Source organism: Eptesicus fuscus, chromosome 7 (assembly GCF_027574615.1).
Source record: "Eptesicus fuscus isolate TK198812 chromosome 7, DD_ASM_mEF_20220401, whole genome shotgun sequence".
NCBI classification, from domain to species: domain Eukaryota; kingdom Metazoa; phylum Chordata; class Mammalia; order Chiroptera; family Vespertilionidae; genus Eptesicus; species Eptesicus fuscus.
The window spans coordinates 42,360,789-42,385,538 of NC_072479.1; the positions used below are offsets into that span (position 1 = coordinate 42,360,789).

Sequence of the window (24,750 nt, forward strand, 5' to 3'; positions counted from 1 at the left end):
ACCCCTCTCTGTAAAATCAATAAAAATATATATTTTTTAAAATTTTGTTAACTTGGGAGTATTCTAGGACCATGACAATAAAATCTGTAAGGGCTTCAAGGTTCCCGAGCTTGATCCCCAGTGTGGGGCGTGCAGGAGGCAGCCAATAGATGATTCTCTCATCACTGATGTTTCTCTCTCTCTCCCTCTCCTTGCTCTCTGACATCAATAAAAATATATATATTTTTAAAATGACTCTTTCCCACTTGAAGTAACAGAAACCATCATAAATTTTCCTACATAAGAGAGAGTGCTTAGGCTACACAAAATTAAATGAGTACTTAAGACTAGGTATTTTCAGTAAACAAAAATAAATGGTTAATAAAGGTTATGTATAACTGAGAACAAAAAAATTAGTGTATGTGTATCACATCTGACTTGGACTTATATTACCCAAGGTAACTATTTCATTAATGTTTAAGGTCAATCAGTAGTTAAGTTGAAACAACTCTATACTGAAAGTACAATCATTCATACCCATTAAGTTACAAGTAACAAATCACTAGAAAAGGTAAGGCATAAGTAATTGTTGAAATTTTTATTTTGATGCACAGTATGAGAAATGTACTTTTAAAACAACTGAATTTTATGGAGAATGAACAGCAAATAAGTTAGACCCATGTTAAAATAAAAGGTCAGCTAAATGTCCAAATTAAGGATATAAGAACCACAGATCAACTTCGATTCCACAGTCTTCTTTAAGAAGTCGAAGTCTTTCAAACTTTGCTATGAACTGGTCCAGAGCGTAACAGCATATAGGAATGCTTAACAAGGGTGGTGATCAGGGACACGTTTCCTGTAAGGATTACACAACATACACTTTAGAAAAAAGTCAATGGTGAGAATGAAAAGCATGATTGTAACCAAAAGTTTATATTATCAAGACCATTATAACCCAATTTTCTACAAGATGTTTTTACCTAACATCCCTCAATTATCATTTTATTAAGAGGACTTTACAAAATCTATGAAATACAAAGGTCCATAGTAATTTAGCAGTTCTTAATTTCTTGTCCAAACAACCTACTTAAACAAAAACGTCATTTTCCAGAAAATGGTTAATTCATGTTTGCAACTACTATGTGTTAGGGAATTTTACTAATACCAGAAACTGTAAAATGACAAGGCTTTGGAGCCTCCAGAAGAAAATTTCCGGATTACTGAAGAAAAAAAAAATCCAACAGGTAAGGTGGTGATGGGGTCAAGTAACTCGCCAATAGTACCTCTTACACATTAAACTTTTATTCTCTCGTAACCATATAGTGAATGGCTCAGGAAGGTGGCATGGTAGGGGTACTAGTGAAATTATTTACTTAATGCCTGTTCAAGGAACTAGGATTTGAGAAACATTGCTTCTAGAAATAAACACAACAGTTACTAGTAAGAGAAGCAGAAAAGCATGAATACAGACCCAAGGAGTATAGATAGCATACTAGAATCATATAAAGAGATAAACCCAACCTCAAAGCTTATGGGAGTATGACTAACTGTTTCCTTTTGCTATCATTCTGATTAAAAACAACAAAAATCATAATTGCATTTAATCATCTTTGGCGGCACTACTTCCAAAAAAACTTTGTCAGCTTCTTCTTCTCACCAATTTTCCATTTCAAAAATGGGAAACTGGTGAGGGAAGTGCTCCTCATTATCCTATCTTCCCAGTACCAGAAGCAGGGAATCTCTAGATTTTTCATTCCAGTCCTCTTTCCACTACATCACAGTAGATTTAAGTACCATTTCATCTGTTCTCTCTACATCCAAATCACTATTCTCTACTCTTTCCTTCCTCTAATAGTATTATGATAGTTGCCGCTCACAGAAGTCAATGAAATGAGTAATGTAGGGTTCTGCACAAAAAAAGTCACTTTGTAACTTTGTGCATTTAAGGTACAATTTCCTAGTAGCACTCCAACTTCCTTCCTATTACTCCAGATTAACTCCCTGTGCTCCTGTCTAAAACCAACTCCTGCTCTTAATTCTCTGATCTCCCATTCCTTCTTGCAGCTGCTTAGTGGACAGCTCCCCTTTTCTGCATCCATCATTTCCTCTCTAGGAAATCGCTCCCTCTTAAGCTGAATTTTCAAGATAAAGACCCATACACCATCTCTAGCTACTATCCCACTTATCTGCTCCCACTCACAGGACTCCTCCAAAAAGCGGCCTATATACACTTTCTCCAATTCCTATTTTCCCACCCCCTCCATTCCACTAAAACTACTACTTGTCAAGATTACCAATGGTTATTAAACACAATTTTTTTCTAGTCGTTTTTAATTGATTTTAGTGAGAGAAGGAGGGATAGAGAGATAGACACATCAATGAGAAATATCAATCGGCTGCCCTGTACTGGGGATGGAACCTATAACCTGACCAGGAATCGAACCATGACCTCCGGTTCATGGGCCAACACTCAACCACTGAGCAATACTGGGCAGGCATTAAATCCAATTTTTAAGGTCAATTATCAGTCCTTATTTTACTTAACCTATTTGGATTATTTTGACAGTTGATCACTCCTCCTCCCTAAATCCTTTCTTCACTTGACTTCTAGATATTCATTCTCTTGATTTTTCCTCCCACTGTAGTAGCACCCCCCCCGCCATTCCCACCTTTTGTATTATGGGAAATCTCAAATGTATATAAAAGCAGAGATTATATCATGAATCCAGTTTGAATCTTTCCAAACTGGAATTCTTCAGTGCTCAGTCCTTAAAACTCCTTTCCTTTTTTAACTACATTCACTCCCTTGGGGACTGGGCCAGTCTAATGGCTTAAAATAACACACACAGGCTGACAACTCCTACATTTATAACTATAGCTCCAACTTTCTACTAAACTACAACTACCCAACTCTACTATCAAAACACATCTCAAATTCCCAAATTGAAATCTTCTTCCCTCCCAAAGCCACCTTAGAAAAGAGCAACTCTATTTCTCCCTACAAAAACCTTGAATTAGCCACAATTCCCATTCCTCTCACATCTTGCATCCAACCCATAATCAAATCCTACCTTCAAAGTATGTATCTTTTATCAACCACTTCTCACCACCACCTTCACTTCTACCTCCTGGTCCATGCCACCATCCCCTCCCATCTCCCAGAACCATCACTAACAAGTAAAAATAAATTATTTTGGTAACTATTAATAAGAGTGACTAAAATTATTAACTGAAATATTCAAAAGTTAAAATTTTCTTGCCATTTAATCATTTTAATGTGACTTTTAAAAATTTGACATCTTAGAAAAGCTGCTGATATAAGAACATGCAAGAAACTCTGCTCATTATGTGCTTAAGAATGTTGGTATGGCCCTAGCCGGTTTTGCTCAGTGGATAGTGTCGGCCTGTGGACAGAAGGGTCCCGGTTCGAGTCTGGTCAAGGGCACATGTCCAGGTTACGGGCTCGACCCCAGTAGGGGGCGTACAGGAGGCAGCCGATCAATGATTCTCTCTCCTCATTGGTGTTTCTATCTCTTTCTCCCTCTCCCTTTCTTTCTCAAATCAATAAAAATATATTTAAAAAAAAATGTTGCTATGGCCCTAGCGGGTTTTGTTCAGTGGATAGAGCGTTGGCCTGCGGACTGAAAAGTCAAGGGCATAAGCCCAAGTCAAGGGCACATGCCCAGGTTTCGGGCTTGATCCCCACTGGGGGGCATGCAGGAGGCAGCCGATCAATGATTCTCTCTTATCATTGATGTTTCTATCTCTCTCTCTCCCTTCCTCTCTGAAATCAATAAAATAAAGAAACTACAGGAAACTCATCGTTCAAGAAAAGAAAGAAAGAAAGAAAAGAAAGAAAGAAAGGAAAGAAAAGGAAAGAAAAGAAAAAAGAAAAGAAAGGAAAAGAAAAGAAAGGAAAGAAAGAAAAAAAGAAAGAAAGAAATGCCAGTATGGAAAAGTGTGCCCAGGACAGGAATGACTGGAACTGATCCATTATGGTAAGATATCAGTTCTTCCCCTGCCCCCAAGCTCTCTGGTTCTTGACCTTTCCACGCCCGGCTCTTTATGTGCCCTTTCAATCCTGAGAGCTACCCTGTGTCACCACACCTTACTCCCCTAAATTTTTCTGGCTTAAACCTAAGTGTTGTGATTATACATTTTAGGTAACCTGCATAATTCTTTTATCTAAGCAAAAATGGCTACACTTTCTATCAACTACCATATCCGATGTAATAAAAGGCTAATACACAAATCGACTGAAACCGGTTGCTATGATGCGCACTGACCATCAGAGGGCAGACGCTCATCGCAGGAGCTGCCCTCTGGTGGTCAGTGCACTCCCACAGGGGGAACCCTGCTCAGCCAATAGCCAGGCTCACAGCTGGTGAGCACAGCAGCAGTGGTGGGAGCCTCTCACGCTTCTGTGACAGCGCTAAGGATGTCCAACTGCCAGCTTAGGCCCACTCCCTACAATAGGACATCCCCCAAGGGCTCCTGGACTGAGAGAGGGTACAGGCCAGGCTGAGGGATCCCCTCTCCCGCCTCCAAGTGCACGAATGTCATGCACCGGGCCTCTAGTCAAATATATGCAGCTACTTGTTTGTTTCCATGTCAATAATTTTTTTCTAAGAAGTGTTTTATACAGTGCTCCAATACCTTGGTGCTGCTTTGATGATATTATCCACACGCAGAATCACCTCTGCCGCTTCAGCTGCACTAAGAAGGACTTGCCGTTTCACTTGGAAACTTTCTGTTATGCCCAGTATTGCCATATCACCAATAGTACCTTCCTTCATATCTGGGAAGAAAAAGTTTTTACTAAATAAACTACGGTTTTAACAAGGGTCAAAACATCATAATGACTTTTAAGAAATGAAATTAATCCTGTTACAATTAATAAAATTACAGCACCTAATGACTCAAGTCTTTGACTCAAGAAAAGCCTTTTAAAAAATCAAAACATCAACTACTGATGATTTGTATTAATGGAGAACTACTAAGTCAAATAATGAAAAATTTACACAAAATTTTATACCAGATCACCTACCTATCTTGAACAACATATATATAAAATTATTATAGAAAATTTGCTAATTTCCATAATTCTTAAGCACTGAGAGAATTTAGAAGTCAAATATTTTTATTCTTGTGAGAAGCCTAACCTCATACAGATCATTATTCATCAGCTCTCTTATCCAATGGCAGGATTACTTACCCTCTAAGACTGTTCCTATAACATCCTGGATAGTTTGTTGGGATATTTTTCTATCTGAATTAAATTTGCCTTTTTGGCTATTTTTATCTATGTATCACAGATCTGCATTCAAGAATGTCTCAGAATAAGTCTACTGTGAGATTAGGAATTGATGCTGATTTTATTACAATAGATATCGTGAAGTTTACACACTTATTTCAGAATATAAGTACTGTTTATGTACTTAATTTCTATAGTCATAACAAACAAGTCTTTTAACTAGATTTATACCCTTTATGGAGTAACAAAGTTTGGCAGTGTTAAGAATATGAAGTAAAACATTTTTCTAGATTATGTAATGCTTACAAAAGGGCCACAGGATTCTTTTATATGGTTACCATGAGAATTCATTTTTTAAAAAAGGTAAAGAACTTGGTAAAAATTTACTCTTAACAACTACAAGGTCCCAACTGATTTCTTACCCAGTCCAGCAGTTGTATTGCCTTCACTATGGGCAGCTCGGAGCTGTGCTACCAGATCTGCACTGTCATAGCCTGCGTTGTCAGCTATAATAGTAGGCAACTATGAAGTGGAGAAGACAAAATGTTACTATCTATTATAGTATAATTCATTTATGCCTGCACTGGCCAGTGTTGTCCTGTGGTTAGTATCAGCCCAAGCACCGAATGGTCGAGGGTTCAATTCCTGATCAAGGGCACGTACCTGATTGTAGGTTAGATTGCTGGCCCTAGTTGGGGCAAAAAAAAATATCCTTGGGTGAAGATTAACAACAACAAAAACAAAAAACATTTATGCCTAACTAGGATAGCTTTTTAAAAATACATAACACTAAAAAAGCAATCCCATTTACCATCACACCAAAAAAATTAAGATACCTAGGAATAAACTTAACTAAGGAGGTAAAAGACCTATACACGGAAAACTACAGGACACTGAAAAAAGAGACAGAGGAAGACGTAAACAGATGGAAGAACATACCATGTTCATGGATTGGTAGAATCAACATGATTAAAATGTCCATACTACCCAAAGCAATCTACAGACTCAATGCACTCCCCATTAAAATACCAACGGCATACTTCATAGACCTAGAAAGAACTCTCCAAAAATTCATCTGGAATAAAAAAAGACCCCAAATAGCCACGGCAATCCTGAGAAAGAAGAATAAAGTAGGAGGGATCTCAATACCAGATTTCAAGCTGTATTACAAAGCCACTGTTCTCAAAACAGCATGGTACTGACAGAAGAACAGACATCTAGATCAATGGAATAGAATAGAGAATCCAGATATCGACCCAAACCACTATACTCAATTAATATTTAACAAAGGAGGCATGAACATACAATGGAGTCAAGACAGTCTCTTCAATAAATGGTGTTGGGAAAATTGGACAGATACATGCAAAAAAATGAAACTAGATCACCAACTTACACCATACACAAAATAAACTCAAAATGGGTACAGGACTTAAACATAAGACAGGAAACCATAAAAATACTAGAGGAATCCACAGGCAGCAAAATCTCAGACATATGCCGAAAGAACTTCTTCACTGATACTGCCCCTAGGTCAATGGAAGCTAAAGAGAAAATAAACAAATGGGACTACATCAAAATAAAAAGCTTTTTTACAGCAAAAGAAACCAGCAACAAAACAACAAGAAAGCCCACTGTATGGGAGAACATATTTGCAAATGTTATCACTGATAAAGGTTTAATCTCCAACATCTACAGGCAACTTATACAACTTAATAAAAGGAAGATAAATGATCCAATAAAAAAATGGGCAACAGATCTAAATCTTTTCAAAAGAAGACAGAAGGAAGGCCAAGAGACACATGAAAACATGCTCAAAGTCACTAATTATCTGAGAGATGCAACTCAAAATGACAATGCGGTACCATCTCACACCTGTCAGAATGGCTATCATCAACAAATCAACAAACGACAAGTGTTGGCGAGGATGCGGAGAAAAAGGAACCCTCGTGCACTGCTGGTAGGAATGCAGACTGGTGCAGCCACTGTGGAGAACAGTATGGAGTTTCCTCAAAAAAACTGAAAATGGAACTCCCATTTGACCCAGTAATCCCACTCCTAGGAATATATCCTAAGAAACTAGAAATACCAATCAGAAAGGATATATGCACCCCTATGTTCATAGCAGCACAATTTACAATAGCTAAGATTTGGAAACAGCCTAGGTGCCCCGTAAGCAGATGACTGGATCAGAAAACTATGGTACATCTACACAATGGAATACTATGCTGCCATAAAAAAGAAGGAATTCTCATCATTTGCAGCAACCTGGATGGAAATGGAGAACATTATGCTAAGTGAAATAAGCCAGTCAATGAAAGAAAAATACCACATGATCTCACTCATTTATGGATAATAAATAACATTATAAACTGATGAACAAAAAGACAGATACAGAGACAGTAAAGCATCAGACAGACTGTCAAATTATAGCGGGAAGGTTAGGGAGAGGTGGGGGAGATAAAAGATCAACCAAAGGACTTGTATGCATGCATATAAGCATAACCAATGGACGCAAAACACTGGGGCATGAGGGCATGTATGGGAGTGGGGTGGGGGCGGCAATGGTAAGATATGTACACATATAATACCTTAATAAAAAAATAGAAAAAAATAAAATAAAAATACATAACACTGTAAAATCTGCTTCCTTTTAATCACTACTCAAAGAGGATAAACTCCAGAATCAAATTTGTTTTTTTTAATCCCCACTTGAGGATCTTTTTCCCATTGATTTTTAGAGAGTGGAAGGGAGAGAAACACCGATGTTAGAGACACATCAATTGCTTGCCTCCCATATGCCCCTGAACAGGTCCGGAGCCTGCAACCGAGGTACATGCCCTTGACTGGAATTGAACCCGGACCCTTCAGTCCACAGGCCTACGCTCTATCCACTGAGCAAAACCAGCTAGGGCCAGAATCACATTTTTTTGTTTTGTTAATCCTCACCCAAGGATATTTTTCCATTGGTGTTTAGAGAGTGAAGGGGGGAAGGGGAGAGAAAAAGAAACATCAATGTGAGAGAGAGAGACATCAATGGTTGCCTCTAGCACAAGCCCTGAACATGTGCAGGCTGATGCTCTGACCACACCAGCCAGAGCCAGAATCAAATATAATAGTGTAAACCAGTTCCTTTTCTTAAAGGCAAGAAAATAAACATTTTGTGTCCAAGTTATAAAAATACTAGTGCCCCGTTGCACAGATTCGTGCACACTGAAAGGAAATTACTTAGAAAGAAAGTGACCTGCGGGGCGGGACTGGGCGAGACAGACCAGACACGCTCTGGAGCCAACCTCCAGTGGTCCCTCCCTGGCCAGCCGCACCTCGAAGGGCGTCTGTGGAGTGAGCGGGGTCCCTTGGCCTGGCCTGGCCTGTAGGGATCGGGCTGAAACCAGCTCTCCTACATCCCGAGGGGTCCTGGATTGCCAGGGTGGTTCTCGGGGGACGCACCCCGGAACTGGGCTCCCTCCTCTCTGGTTCTGGGGTGCGTCACCCAAGAACCACAGCTGCCAAGTCACCACAGTTTGGCAGCTCCTGTGTTGAGCATCTGCCCCCTGATGGTCATTGCATGTCATAGCTACCGATCGGATGGTCGCTTAGCCTTTTATATATATAGATATTTAATTAAAAACCATCAAAATCAATAAAATTTAAGTTCAGATCTCTTATTTTTAACTTACCATTCTCAGTGCTTTAGCATAAGACTCCATTGCAACAGCTTCTTTACCTGGTGTTTTATTGGCAAGCTGTGACACAGCATGAGCCATCAGCATCTCTGAACAGCCTATGGATTAAAAATTCAATAAAATACCATATGCTTAGTTGTCTCAAAAACACTAAATTACTAACTTCCCTTAGATATATCAAGCATTTGAAAATTAAGTGCAAAGGCAATATATAGTTTCTACAAGAACCATTAAAAATCACTTACAATTTATACTATACTTTAAGTAAAGAAATAAAATGTTTTACCTCCTCCATAAACTGTTCTAGAATCCTTCACAGTTTGTGCAAGAACACAAAGAGCATCATGCAAAGATCTTTCTGCTTCATCTAAAATTTGTTGAGTGGCACCACGAAGAACAATAGTGCAAGCCTCACCTAATGTTAAAAAATAATATTATGTCACAATGAGCATTTAATTATAAAACATAAACATTTGCCTTCTATCATTTGTGTGGTTATATTACTTTGTTTTGAAAGCTGATATGTCTTCCACTATTACACATTCTCTATCAGCAACCCTTGTTCATAACAGTTCTAAATTATCTAAAAAACATGTTGAAAATGCACTGTTCCCAAAGATAATATAAGGCTGACCTCAAAAGTGATTAAAATTAACATATACCATACTTCACAAGAATTAAGACACATCATATTCTAGTAACTATATAACTGTTTTGTTTTTGTTTTTTGTTTTTCATTTCAACAGAGTCTAGCAAAGATTTAGGAACCTAAACCAGGATCTACATGATCACTCACCAAGGGCTACCCCAGAAAAGTGAATGAGCGTGTCTTCTCCAATCATGACTTCCTCAATAAGCTTGCAACTTCCAAGTTTCACAAGTTCTGGGTGGTCAAAGGTAGAGGCAATTTCACCACCTACGAACATAATTAAATACACAACAGGTTTAAAACTTGTTTTTTAACAAGCAATAATGGACAGGTAACATTTTTAAAAATTGCGAACCACTGTTTGAAGCACCTCAAATGAACTAGTTTAGTCTTTGTAACAAATCTAATGAGATAAGTTCCATTATTATTTAGAAATGATAAAATTAAGGCAAAGAGATGTTTAGTTCCTTTTCCAAGGTTACACAGCTTGAACAAATAAGGTAAAGCTAGGATTCAAGTCCAAGCAGTCTGGCCTCACACCTATATACACATACTGCATACTACAACCCATAACCTGAAAGGTTAAACTGAAACTTTAACATTTACCTTTAAGTCAGAATTTAAATACAGATTCTCTTTTGAATCCAGTCTAGAAGACCAGTACTCCTATGACCCAATTTCTCAAAACAAAAATAAGAATATTTGACTAGTCCTATTATGTCAACAGTATTATGACAACAGATGTATAAATTTTAGAACCAGCTTAAATAGTGAGCACTTGATATCTGCTAATTATCACAATAACTGAAAATGTCAGAGAGCCCCTGTAATGCCTAGAAAAGGGGAAATATGTAATTTCCAAGAGCAAACTTAATTGAGGTGTCAACAAAATAAATTTCGCTTTCTAGACTTGAAACCCAATCGATGTTTGGGACATCATATCCCAAAAATGAGACTAATTTGACTTTTGAGAATTTTCACTTATCCTACACTAACTCATCTACATCTGCTTATAAGGTATTTCTTAATATTTGCAAGAACCAATTTCACACACCTTGACAACATACAAGCTAATAGAATGGGAGCCACCCTGGGGTCAAATTCAGTTGGTGTGCTTAGTGCAGCAAATTTTTTTCTGAGTATACGCCTCAATTTCATGTATAGGATCAACTTATGATATCAACTTATCCCATGAATGTGCTGTCATTCACATTTCTTATGTCTTTAATTTTGTTGCAATAAAGAAGGAATTACATAAACAAGAGCACCTCAAATTTAATCACCTTAAGCATCACGTGTGCAATGGTTTTTAAAGAACTTTAATTAGAACAGGTAAACCCACTTCAAAGCAATTAATAAAAGAAAAATGCTTCTTTTTAGGTCAGAAGATTATGCTTCCCAGATCATAAAAAATGGCTGAAGAAAAAAAAAACAAAAAAGAGGAAAAAAAAATGGCTGAAGAATTCTGAGATGAGACTAATTCTACTCTACATTAATTAGTATCCTTTAATTATTTCTAATACTCCTGGCAGTTCCAAACTGAATTCAACATTCCCAGTGGCTTTACTCTTCCCAAATCCCAATCTCCTCAATTCTCATTGCCAGATCCCAAACCAACTTTCCAAACCATTCATTTACAAAAACATGAAAATTAAAATAGAGGTTTTTAATACTTAACCTTATCTGTAAACACAATTTCTATTTCACACAATTGGGATATCACTCATACCTGGTGCTGGAGTATACTAACTTTTCATCATACATTGCCGAACTGTTTCACACTTATTTCAAAATTTATTGCTTTCAGAAATGTTTAAAAAAATAATAAAAACAATGTTTAAATTCTTGCCCCACTCTCTGGTATATTGTTAAGTGTTCAGTAAATATTCTATCATAATTGTACTACCACACAGGGCATAAAGCATTAAACTACTATCTTAACACTAGAAATTAATAAGTGAATAAACTAGCTAAGACGTATCCTTTAAGCTCCAGCTTATATATAGACTTTATATTTAGAACAGTGGTCCTTGAGTTTGAGAAATAATGTAGTATGAATCTTTAAAACACAACAAAAAGAAATCTATACCAAGAGTAAGCCTGACAAATAATTTAATATCTATAATAATAAAAGCGTAATATGCTAATTAGACTGGACAACCTTCCAGAAGAAGCTGGGGCTGTGAGGGAAGCCTGGGTCCCAGGTGCCAGAGGGAGGCCGGTGCAGGCAGCTGGGGCAAGGAAGGCCTCCTCTTGCACAAATTTCGTGCATCGGGCCTCTAGTGCTAAATATAATGTGTTGACAAGCGTGGCTCAGTGGTTGAGCATTGACCCATGAACCAGGAGGTCATGGTTCGATTCCCAGTCGATCAGGGCACATGCCCAGGTTACGGGCTCAATCCACAGTATGTGTGTGTGTGTGTGTGGTGGGGGGGGGGGGTAATAGGAGGCAGCAGATCAATGATTCTCTCTCCTCATTAATGTTTCTCTCTCTCCCTTCCTCTCTGAAGTCTATAAAAATATATATATATATTTTAAATAATAATGGGGCCAGGAGCAAGTGGGTAGAGGTCAATGGGGGGAAAAGGAGACATATGTAAAACTTTCAACAATAATCTTAAAATAAATAAATGAATAAACAAACAAATAAATGTAACTAAAGATATCCAAAAAGTTTAAGTCAGATTTCAGAATAACAGTTTATATTCCAAACTCCTTAAAGAGATTTCTTTGTACTCTCAGCAATGAGTTACATATATAGTTGACCCTTGAACAACAAGGTTTGAACTGCGTGGGTCCACTTATGAGTGAACTTAAAAAACTGGATATGTGCAGTTCAAACCCCTGTTATTCAAGGGTCAACTTTTTCCATTGCAGTTGCATGTGAAGGGCTAACTATTATGTTTTTGCGAACTCAAGTTATATGAGATTTTTGCCCGTGGTTGGTAGTTGGCTCCTGTGTTGTTTGAGTCAACTGTACTAAAACTCAATAAATCCAAGAATGATTATTATGTTTGTAAGAAATTAATTAATGACTTTTCCCCATACCTGTGACAAGAGCCAGGCGTTCTACACCTGCAAAATCTGCATGTTCAATAGCCATAACACCAGCAGCACCGAAGAGCTGTTCAGGATAATTATAAATTAATTGCCTATAAATAAAATACATAAATACATTGTTACTTCCTAAGATAAAATACATTAGACTAAACAAAAAGGAAAATTTTTCACAACAGAAATCAAAGCAATACAAATTAGAAGATACCATTCCTCAGCTATACAATAATTTGCAAATTGTAATACATCTATGCTAGTATTAAAAACAGGTGTTCCTTTACACAGTCAAACCTCTGTTCTTGACCGACACCCATCTTGAACAATTTGATTCTGGACTAAGTTGTTCAGGGAAAAAAATGTGTTAAGTTGTCAAGCCAAACTTCTTGTTGAGGAACCAAACTTTGACCTGACAACCTTTTCAGTATGACAAAAAAAGGTCTCAGGCAACAAAGGAGAGAATGCTTTTGATGCTGGGTCAGTCTATGATTAGCACAATTTTAAAACATAAAGAGGCCATCAAGAGTGCTAATGTTGCTAAGGGTGCGGAAAAAAAAACGATGACAGGCAATTGAAGAGGTAGAAAAACTGTTGATTTGGATAGCAGTTAGCCAGTGACAGCATTTCAGAGGCAGCCATATACGAAAAAGTGAAGATGCCTCATACTGACTTCCTGAAAGAAACTCCTGGAATGAGTGCTAAAAGTGATTCATGTAAGGCTAGAAGCGGATGCTTAAATTGTTTTTTTAAAGTGATTATTTGCCCTAGCTGGTTTGGCTCGGTGGATAGAGCGTTGGCCTGTGGACTGAAGGGTCCCAGGTTCGAGTCCAGTCAAGGGCACATGCCTGGTTTGCGGGCTCGATCCCCAGTGGGGGGGCATGCAGGAGGCAGCCAATCAATGATTCTCTCTCATCATTGATGTTTCTATCTCTCTCTTCCTCTCTGTAATCAATAAAAATATATTTCTAAAAAAGTGGTTATTTATATATTAAAACAATACATTAGACATGTACTATATAAAACAAAGGTTAAAAAGGAATCATTTGGGAGTCTGGAACTAAGGATTAATTCAATTTACATTATTTCTAATGGGAAAAAATTATTCCGTTTTCGAACAAATCACCTTTCAGAATGAATTAAGTTTAAGAACCGAGGTTCCATTGTATTGCTATTGGTAGTATCAACTGAAAAGCAATTTAACAGTAATGCAACAAAACCATGTCAATATTCACATGCTTTAATTCCACTCCTAAGAATCTACAACAAGAAAATTTGGTATTAAAACATGTAATGAAGATATTTGTAATAATTTTTACATAGAATAACAAAATTTGCCAGAGATCCAATGTCCACTAGGAGAGTGCTTGTATAAATCACAATTTACAAATTATAGAAAGTCTGTAATTTTAAGTAAAAATATATAGATTTAAAAAGCGAGTTACAAATTTACAGCTTATGAAATTAGACTACCACACATACAGACACACACAAAAGTTAACTTTTATAAAGGAAAGACTTTCTGAGTAAGACCCTAGATTGTTACTTCTTTATAATTTCTATTTTCCAAATGAGCATGTTACTTTTACAACAGGAATAAAAGAACATCTGTTTAAAAGTTTGTAAGTTTTTTTTAAAAAAGCCAAATTATAATTAGTATAATACACTGTTAGGCAAAATGTCTTATCAGATTCACATATTACATAGTTGAGAAACTTACTTTTAAAAAGCCCACAAACATTTAGCCTAAACAATTATTTTTCATTAAATATTATCTCTCAAAGTTAACTGCAGCCATTTCACTGAAATGTGATGTTCCTCTTAGTATTTTTTCCATTCAAAACAATCCATAAAAGCCTTCATTACTGACAATTAAGAATACATGAAAAAGGTTTACATATATTTTTTCATACAAATTAAAAGCCCTGCCCTAGCTGGTTTGGCTCGGTGGATAGTGTCGGCCTGCAGACTGAAGGGTCCCAGGTTCTACGATTCCAGTCAAGAGCATATGCGTGGGTCGCTGGCTCTATCCCCAGTAGGGGGCATGCAGGAGGCAGGCGATCAATGATTCTCTCTCGTCACTGATGTTTCTATCTCTCTCTCTCCCTCTCCCTTCCTCTCTGAAATCAATAAAAATGTTTTTTTAAAAAAGCCCTAAAAATTCTTAATATTTTCGTCTCTTCAATGTTTTTATCTCTTATGCTTTTAGCTACTTCAAACTCCCATCATTTAATACAAAACTCTCTCCTCCAAATACATGTATACTATAGCCAAAATTATAGCATATCTGCCAAATCAGAAAATTATTTTTGTTACTGTTAACATAAAAAGGTTTAGTAAAGTATAATCAGTAAGTATCACTAAAATCTTTGTAATGCAAATGCCTTGTGTACAATTATATTTCTATCTGGGGAAAAAAAGCAGTTCCTAAATAAATCATTAATTCCATATAAAGTACTTCCATAAGCCTTTTTAGAAAAAAAATCCCTCCTTAGATTGTTACAAATATTGTTGGCACAAGAATGCACAGACCTGTTAATAAAGCAATTTATCCCATGCTTAAGAATACGTTCAACTTTCTCCTTCATTTTTTCCTTTTCTGCTTGTTCTATTTCAGCTACCTTTGCTGTAGAATCAACTCTTACACGGGAACCAAATATCTAAGAGGAAAGCAGAAAAATAGCATTACTTTCATTACTCTTCAGAGTCCCATAGCACATATATACATTTTTATGTAAACACACCAAAAAAAGTGTACATGTGCATATATTCATATATAGTCTAACCTTTATGGTACAATGGATTCCCAGCCTGAATTTATAGCAGCTAGCAACTAGTTTCAATAAATGTAAACATACCTTTATTTTGTCTGTATCCATACCAGTATTGGCAATAAGAATTTTAGCATTTTCAATTCGCTTTGGTTGATTTACTCCAATTTTTTTATCCAACAGAAAGCCTGTAATATAAGGATAGTAAAATACTTCAAGGTTAATAACTCTTACAAAGTTGTCTGCTTTATCAAATTGCTTTCAAAGAATGCATTTAAGTCTAATTTAAGACTTTAATACTTAAACTAAGTCTAAGCTCCTAGACCCTATAAAGCATTCCACTAGAACAGTGGTCGGCAAACTCATTAGTCAACAGAGCCAAATATCAACAGTACGACGATTGAAATTTCTTTTGAGAGCCAAATTTTTTAAACTTAAACTTCTTCTAACGCCACTTCTTCAAAATAGACTCGCCCAGGCAGTGGTATTTTGTGGAAGAGCCACACTCAAGGGGCCAAAGAGCCGCATGTGGCTCGCAAGCCGCGGTTTGCCGACCACTGCACTAGAACATTGATCACAAAAATCAATTTGGTAGGTCATTTAAAAAAACACTATATGAAATGGAAAAATTTTAGAGTACGGCACAAGTATTAAGAGTCCTAGTAAACACAGTATTTTGAAACTTTTATCAGATATACAGTACACTACATACACAGGAATGTGGGTTGCAATGTAAAAGTATTAAGTCCACTATTATTAGCTTAAAACAAACACAAAAGAAAACAAGTTGTGAATATTTAGATACACAAAATACTGCTAGAAATTACTGAGATAAAGAACTGAGGCTGATGATAAAATGAAAAAGCCACAGACAATGGAGTCTGACAAACCTGGTCCCAATCATACCCCTGCTGCATATAGGCTATGTATGCAACCTTAGACAACTTATTCAACTTTACTCATCTGTAAAACGGGAATATAACCAATGGCATAGATTATTAGTTACCAGCATAGGACTCTGTTGATTTAGAACTATCATAAGAACACAGCCTCTCTCTTCAGGCTTCTTTCAGATGTATATGTAACTTTTATCTTATTAATCCATTATCACCTTGAGTTTTCTGCTCTATTAAGCTGAACCTAATTCTCACTATCGTAAGAAATGAGATTTTAAGTAAAATTCCTATTAGAATGCCTGGCACAGAGCAGACAATCAAAGAATGGTAGCTATCTTTGTTTTATCTTTCCCCACCACCAGTCCCTATTAGAAATGATAGAGCCCTTGCACATAAATTAAACCAAGAATATTTTCATAATTATTACTCCCTATGGAAGATAAAAATGACATGCAGCAATACCTGGAAGCTAAATCACTGGTAAAGCAGAAATTGAAAAGTACAACTTAGTCCCTTTTTCCTTCTCTATAAAAGATAATGCCTACTCCACTTTCTACAGGCCAGCTTATGAAGTAAACACAATGGTAAAGGTACTTGGAAAATTCCTACTTTATGAACAAAATACACCAGTATAGGGAAATAATACTTGCTAAGACTCATTTATCACTCTGAGAACACCTAGAACTATATCCTCAACACCTGCCAACTAAAAAATGATTTGACTTATTAATCCAGACCCTTCCTAAGAACCCATGTAGTCCTGGAAAATGCACCATCTGAAAACAGCTGACTTAGTAAAACTGTAATTTCTCTTTACTAGAGACTGAAAATATCTTCATGGTATAAAGTAAAATCTGGATATTATCAAAGAAATGCTGACATGGTATGAGATGAAGGACACTGTCAATTTAACAAACCGATTGAAATGACAAAAATGGTTGCAATATAATTTTTGTCCTTAAAGACAGGTTTTCTGGCTTTGTACAGTCACTCGTCCTGACTAGCTAAAAACAGGATTCACAGTATTTAGCCTTCAACCTCCCATCAGAGCTTCTTTTCCCACATTTAACATATATACATACATACCTTCATCTAAATAGGAATCCACCAGACTTCCTCCTAGCTTCTTGATAACATGAATTGCCTCCAGATTACCAGAGCCTTTCAATCTGAGAACAGCTTGTACAGCTAACTTAGTAAAGTGATCTTTGTGATGAGTAAGAAGTTTTGAGGATAATGTTGTTCCTGCAATGTTCATTAAATCTTGGCGGAATTTATCTTCATCAGAACTACAAAACCACCAAACAAAAAAGCTCATGACTATTTTCAAATGAAATACTTAAATTGCTTCTTCATTCTTAAATGCTTCTTCAGAGATATCAACCCTAATTTACTTTGCAAAATTTATGCGGATACATGCCTGTCAATTTCATCCCAACCAGTCAGGGCTCACGCGATAAGAATTAAACCACACCAATAAGCAAGAAATGCAAATTAAAGAATACTATTTTCCCCACTAAACTGGCAAACTACTAAAAAAGAAACAAGCACACAAAAGCATACCAAACGTTGTCAAGAACATGGAAAAACAGGTGCTGTTATACAGGCAGTGGAAATGTAAATAAATTTTTTTTCTGGACAATTACTTGTAAATTAAAACACGCACATTTGCCTGGCTAATGTTGCTCAGTGGCTGAGCATCGACCCATGAACCAGGTCACAGTTCGACTCCTGGTCAGGACACATGCCCTGGTTTTGGGCTCAATCCCCAGTAGGGGGTGTGAAGGAGGCAGTCAATCGATGATTCTCTCTCATCATTGTTTCTATCTCTCTCCCTCTCCCTTCCTCTCTGAAGTTAATAAAAACATATTAAAAAAAAAAAACAACCACCACACACATTATCTTTGAACCCAGCAATACTTCCTGGAGTATTTTCTTGGTAACAAGTTTGTCACAACATAAAAGTTAACACTGCATGGGCCAATCAATACCTCTTATACTGCTAATGGGTAAATATCCTGGATGGCTATTTGGCAGTATCCATTCAAATTTTTCCAATGCATACACCCAAGCAAACCTTGGTGTCTACCCCTAAACTCCAACTATAGATAGGTAAATTATACTGTAGTGATATAGTCAAATGCATACCTCGATTAAAAATGTGTAGAATACTGATACCCACAAATCTGGTTGTTATTCAACTGTGTTAAAGAGGCTAATACTAATACCTCTCTACACAATGCTATTATTTGTTTTACTTCTGATTAGGCAAAAAATAAAATCCCAAACTTTAACTTTAGTGGCCATCTCTGGAGGGTAAATGTGGGGTTTTTGGCTGGGGCAGGATGAAGCAGCAGGATCATGTTTGTGTATGCTTTCCTTGTTCTCTAGACTTCGTGCATGGAGCATACTTCGGACAGAATGTCGAATGTTTAAAACAGTAATATTTTGGTGTACCAACCCATGATCAACTGCAGAATTCAACAAAGCCTGTCTTGCTGCCTTTGTGGCTTCTCTCCAACCCGCAATGATGGTCTGAGGATGAATCTTTTTTGCAATTAAAGATTCTGCTTCCTATTAATAAACAGTGAAAAATACTTGTCAATAGTAAAAATTTAGGATGTAAGGACTTCATTATTTCTGACATTCAAAACCACAGAAGCAAAAAAAAGTTAATAAAATGACATTAAAGTTGCTCAGAAAGTCTTACCCTTAGTAATTCTGCTGCTAAAACAGTAACAGAGGTAGTGCCATCACCAACTTCATCATCCTGAACCCGTGACATATCTAGAAAAAAAAAATAATTAACTCACTTATATTTGATTCTGACTTTTAAATTAGTTCTCTGTAGCTTAGCTAATCCTCCAAAAATACCCACTACCAATCTAAGTCTCACTTAACTAGGTCTCCTAACCTGATAAATTCTTTGGAACTTTTCAGTCTGAAATGCAATACTTTTACAATCAATAATTAATGACACTCCAGAAGCTTTTATTTTAATAATGACAATAATTAAAAAGTGGACAAAAGCTGAAACCGGTTTGGCTCAGTGGATAGAGCATCAGCCTGCAGACTGAAAGGTCCCAGGTTAGATTCCGGTCAAGGGCATGTACCTTGGTTGCGGCACATCCCCAGTAGGGAGTGTGCAGGAGGCAGCTGGTCAATGTTTCTAGCTCTCTATCCCTCTCCCTTCCTCTCTGTAAAAAACCAATAAAATGTATTTAAAAAAATAAAAATAAAAAAAAAAAAGTGGACAACAGTTCATTGAAAGTAGTCAACATAGAGCCTATTTAAAATTTACTTCAAGCCCTGGCCAGGTAACTCAGTTGGTTAGAGCATCATCCCTATAAAGCAAGGCTGCAGGTTCAATCCACGGTCAGTGCACATGTAAGGATTAACTAAGGAATGCAACGGTAAGTGGAACAACAAATTGATGTTTCTCTAAAGCAAAAATTTTGTTTCAAAATGTTAAATCAGAATCATCTTCAGACTCACCAACTAAAACTTTAGCTGCTGGGTTATCAACACCAATGTTTTTGAGAATAGTTGCACCATCATTGGTCACCATAAGAGAGGCTTCTCGTCCACTGCTTAAAAGAATTTTGTCCTAAAGGGAACATATTTGGCTCAAGTTAAGATCTAATTACATCTTCCACACTGCATGGGTCAATCAATACCCTCATATACTGCTAATGGGTAAATATCCTAGATGGCTATTTGACAGTATCCATTCAAATTTTTTCAATGCATACACCCCACAAACAAACCTTGGTCTCTACCCCTAAAAACACTAGAAGAACAAGGGAGATAGGAACAAGGTTATTTCAGCACTGTAATAGCCAAAACAATGGAAACAAACTATCACTCAGTACAGTAAAAAATGTAAACTATAAACTAATCAAGATGCCAAATACCATTTGACACTTAAAGAGGCAGAATTTTAACAAAACAAGCTGCAGAAAAACTACATATAAATAACATCTATGATAAAAAAGTATTACCTTGCGAGTCTAAGAAAATACACAATACATAAGATACACATATATTTACATAAATGAACAAAAATACTGGGAAGATTTACATCCTAGTGGTAACTGTGGTTGGGATGGAAGGTAGGACAAATGGGACTTCAGCCATATGACTACTGTTTTGATTTTTAGTAAAAAGAATATATCCATGTCTTATGTGTATAATTAAGAGTTAAAGTTGAGAGATTAAAAAATGTTATTTACTATGTATATTTCCACTAAGGGCTCTAAAACAATATCAAAACATAAAAATTCCCTGTTTTTCTCACCATGCCTTTGGGTCCCAAAGTGCTCTTTACCAAGTCTCCAATAGCAATGGCACCAATAAAGGAAGACTGGAATAAAGATCAAAGAGATTGTAAAAATCAATTCTAGTCTTAAAATTGTAAAAGTACAACTGTATCTTTAAACGAATGAGGATAACAAGGTTTACCAGACGAGCTGTCTCTGCTCTCTCTTCATCAGCGCCAGCCTTGAAGATGTTGACAGGTGCAAGAGAAAGGGACGCCTACAAAGGAAAATCAGTTTGAATACAAATATTCTTTTTAAATATTTTTAATTTCATCTTTTATATTTCAACTAGTGGCCCAGTGCACGAATTTGTGCACATTAAAAGGAAATTAATTAGAAGAAATGTTTTAATATTGCTCTTCGCCCTTTCTCTATAATAGAAGAGTCAACCAAATTCACAATCAACAATGACAGATCGAAACACCTGTGCGATTGGTGCCAGCGAGAGCTTTATATGTATCAAACATGTGAAAGTCAAGTTTTCCTTTTATTGATATAGAATAAACTTGTTTAATTAGACCTGCTTTCTGATTTAGCTAAACTTTTTCCAGCCCAGGGAAGCACCCCAACTTCTCTTTCAGGTAATTGTCAGCCACACAGCAATAAATATCAACATGAAGCAGATTATTATTGTAGATCATGCAGGGAGAACAAAGGGTAAAATATTTAACTGCAGCATTGTTTGACTATATTCTGTGCAGTGAGAAAACCTGAAGCCATTTTCAAGGTCCACCATTTCTTTTCAGTTGGGTCAAGTTTCTAAGCTTTCTAAATCTCCCTTTTCAGGCTAATGAAAAGAAAATAGGATTCCACTAAGTCTCCTATCTACCTACTCCAGGACTTCTGTGAGGATCAAATGAGATGAGGCATGGGAAAATGCTTCACAGACATTGGGTTAAAGTGTGAAGTGTTTCCACCTGGCTATAAAGCAAGTCACGGTCCTGGGCTGAAGAAACTGCTAGGAGGCTAGTCGCTAGGGAGAGGAAGCCTGGCGTTCCTATGTGATGTCACTACCTGGAGGAAGGGAAGGACACTTAGCATATTTGCCTTTTATATATAGAGCTGACATTCAGTATTATTTTACATTAGTTTCAAGTCTCCAGCATAGTGGTTAGACATTTATATAATTTAGAAAGTGATCCCCGGGTTAAGTCTAGTACCCACCCGAAAGCCAATATTTGTTAATACATATACTTAGATGTCTTCCATTAGACTTACAAGTAGGTAGACAAGAAAAAAATTAATTTACAGGATTGTACTTTTTCAAACAAATGGGAGTTCTCCATCATCCAGGCAGTCATTTATTAAAGGGGGAGGCGGGAGGGACTTCTAAACGCTGCATAAGGAAGGCGACCTTTTATTTTGGATGCACAAGTGCTCCAGTAATAAAAATTACACACTAAAGAGACGGTCAAAAACAGCAAGACTAGAGATGGTTTTAAACTAAGACTAAATCAGGCAGGGTTGTAGGCCGCTAACGGGCCGAGCGCCAGGCGAGGAGGGACCGCTCCCGCCCCGCCGCTCCGGCTCCGCCCGAGGAAGGCGGGGCCAGTCTCGCCCACCCCGGCCCTAGAAATTTCTCCGCTGGAGGTGCGCCCCTGGCCTCGGAGTTCTGGGGCTGTGGAGAGGCCGTGTCAGAGCAGGCCGCGGGCCGAGAGGCCCACCCCAGCCGCCAGCCCCCACGGAAGGCTTCACCGGCGGAAGGGGCGCAGGCCACACGCCACAGCCCGCACCATGTGCGGAGGCTCCGGGGCACAGAAACGGGGAGCCGACGGCGCTGGGAGGATAAGAGGGGCAGTGGGGCAGAAGGACACGGCGGGGACTGGCAGGGCAGGGCCAGTGGGGCCAGGCTCACCATGGTTCCGAAGAGGCGGCCACTCACGGTACTCCCTCACAACTCGCGGCCGGGATCCGAGGGGGGAGAGGAGCCGGATGTGACGCCACACGCTCTGCCGCAGGGGGCGGAGCCTCGCCGGCGTGCCGCTCCGGCTGCGCGCCCCTCGCGGCGGAAGGGAAGGGAGCGGGGACGTAAACCTGCTCTTCACAGTGAGGGGCGGGGCCCCGGCTCCGCCCCGCCCCCTGCGGCTCCACCGGCTCGCGAAGAGGAAGGGGCGGGTCTGACACTGGGGGGCGGGCGGATTGGGAGTAGAAGCGCCTAGAACAAGAGGCAGACGCTGCGCCCGGGGGTTTGCTAAAGGAACGGAGTTCCTGCTTGCAAGTTTTTCTTAAATTTAATCTCTAAAAATTTGACTTAAAGTACCACGTATACATATTAAAGTGTTATATACTAATAATGAAAACCTAATTCGCCAACCTCATCACTTCCTCTTTTTTTTGGGGGGGTTCCTTACCATCAAATACCTAAGTAAGATTGTTATTGCTATTTTAATTTTACGGAATATTAGGGAGGAAGACTTACATTAGTTCCTCTTATTGAATTTTAAAATGCCGTTTTTAACTGGACGTTGACTGTCCAGGACAAGGCCTTCTGAACTCGGACGGAGACATGTGTCTTTGCCCTGCTGGCTTACTCAGGAGGCTTTGCATTTCACTCACCCCCCTTTCCCCACTACTAGAGATGACTGATATATACTCGCAATAATGTCTTGGTAGAAATCAAGATCAATCCCAAACATTTCAGTTTATCAAAAAGTTTTCTACTTTCTCTAAATTGGCCCTTTAAAAAAAAATTCGTTTTCTATCACCTACTGATACCCTTTCCCCCCTTTGATTAAACTAAACAATTAGCAAGCTCTTGGATTTTTGGCATTCGTTATCATTTTCCATTTTTTAATTGATTCTACCGGGTTAGTTTACACCAGGGATTGACAAACTATGGGGAGCCAAATCCCTCCTGCCTAACACCTGTTTTTGTGTGAGGAGAGTCAAGAATGATTTTTACATTTTTAAATGGTTGAAAAAATTTGATTATTTCGTGATACATTAAAATTATATGAAACATATTTTGGTGTCCATACTTGGTTGGAACACGAGCGTACACATTCATTTTTTATACTGTGCAATGCAATGGTTATACAATGGCAGAGCTGAGTAATTGTGACTGACTGTATAACCCATAAAGACTGATGTATTTATGGTCTTATCCTTTATAGAAAAAGTTTGCTGACCCTGGTTTACACTATTCCCAAGGCCTATCATGAAGAGGGCTGTTCAGACTGGATATCAATTTGTTCCACTTATTTATGCATTCATTGGTTGATTCTTGTATGTGCCCTGACCGGGCATCAAACCCAAAATCTTGGTGTATCCGGACAACACTCATTACTAGCATATGACCTAGTTCATGCTCATTCATTAAAAAAAACATGTGAATAGCTGTTGTCTTCTAAGGAACTCAAAGAAAAAATACATAAATAATCCAAAGTTCTTAACTTCTGAGAACAAATACCTACACTTCCCAAGATTTGGTTTCTGCCACATCTTTACTAATTATGTGTTCTGTGGTGTCTGGCACATAGTAAGCACCCAGTCGTTTGTGGACTTGTCTTTCCCCCTCATTGTTTAAATGATTTCCATCTTGAGTGTATCCAAACGGGCTTTGCAGTGTCCTCAGTAACGAAAAACAGGTTTGGAGACCCAGAGCTGAGAACTACTAGTTTGGATGACCACACATTTAAAACTGTGAGTCTGTCAAATACTTAAAATTTCATTTCACTTTGATGAAACATAAACCTTAACCCATTATATGTTCACTTTGAAATGGAGGCCATGATATGAGACAAAGAAATAAAACCTCTTATCATAGTTTCAAGAAATGTGTGAAAAATACAGTAAAACTATAAGTAGGTATCCAAGCTTTTATTGGGGCTTTATTGCAGTCTACTTTCATCAGTAAGAGGAAAGTAACCATAAGAACTCCAACCAGATTTCATTCAACAAAGCAGTTTTTCATGATGCTTAAGGTCAGTGTATAGTCAGTCAGCTCAGTTTCCAATATCAACTTGAGTAACTCATCATGGAAATTTAGGCCAGAATGACAACAGTAAGCCATCACAAGATCCTAAATCCTCTAAGATTAAACCATATTTTACATATAACTTTGGGACAGTATACTAATACTCTATAATAAGTAAAGATTTAAAAAAATATATTTTAAAAATGTGTTGCTTAGCCCTTGTTGAACTAAA

At 37.7% G+C, this 24,750-nt stretch overlaps 1 protein-coding gene across 4 annotated transcripts; it reads right to left on the bottom strand.

The window, feature by feature from the left end:
* Positions 1-562: 562 nt before the first annotated feature.
* Positions 563-22,562, bottom strand: CCT2 (chaperonin containing TCP1 subunit 2). Of its 4 annotated transcripts, XM_008155566.3 has the most exons (16): positions 22,458-22,541; positions 20,745-20,819; positions 20,581-20,646; positions 19,779-19,890; positions 18,994-19,070; positions 18,745-18,857; positions 17,370-17,572; positions 15,475-15,575; positions 15,149-15,276; positions 12,614-12,717; positions 9,713-9,832; positions 9,203-9,331; positions 8,911-9,014; positions 5,656-5,755; positions 4,636-4,777; positions 563-835 (listed from the first exon to the last, which is right to left on the bottom strand). In XM_008155566.3, the coding sequence occupies exons 1-16, from the start codon at positions 22,458-22,460 to the stop codon at positions 805-807; spliced, it is 1,608 nt and encodes a 535-aa protein (XP_008153788.1). In that variant the 5' UTR covers positions 22,461-22,541; the 3' UTR covers positions 563-804. The 4 variants fall into 4 exon arrangements, with proteins under 4 accessions (XP_008153788.1, XP_054574830.1, XP_054574829.1 ...); XM_054718855.1 differs by lacking the exons at positions 4,636-4,777; positions 5,656-5,755 and having other exon boundaries at positions 22,458-22,561; XM_054718854.1 differs by lacking the exons at positions 5,656-5,755; positions 8,911-9,014 and having other exon boundaries at positions 22,458-22,551.
* Between the last annotated feature and the right edge of the window lie 2,188 nt (positions 22,563-24,750).

Coding starts and splice junctions, on each gene's coding strand:
- CCT2 (XM_008155566.3), bottom strand. Junction 15,277..15,474: donor TGGATACAGACAAAATAAAG/GTATGTTTACAT, acceptor CTTTCCTCTTAG/ATATTTGGTTCCCGTGTAAG. Junction 9,015..9,202: donor TAGAACAGTTTATGGAGGAG/GTAAAACATTTT, acceptor TTTAATCCATAG/GCTGTTCAGAGATGCTGATG.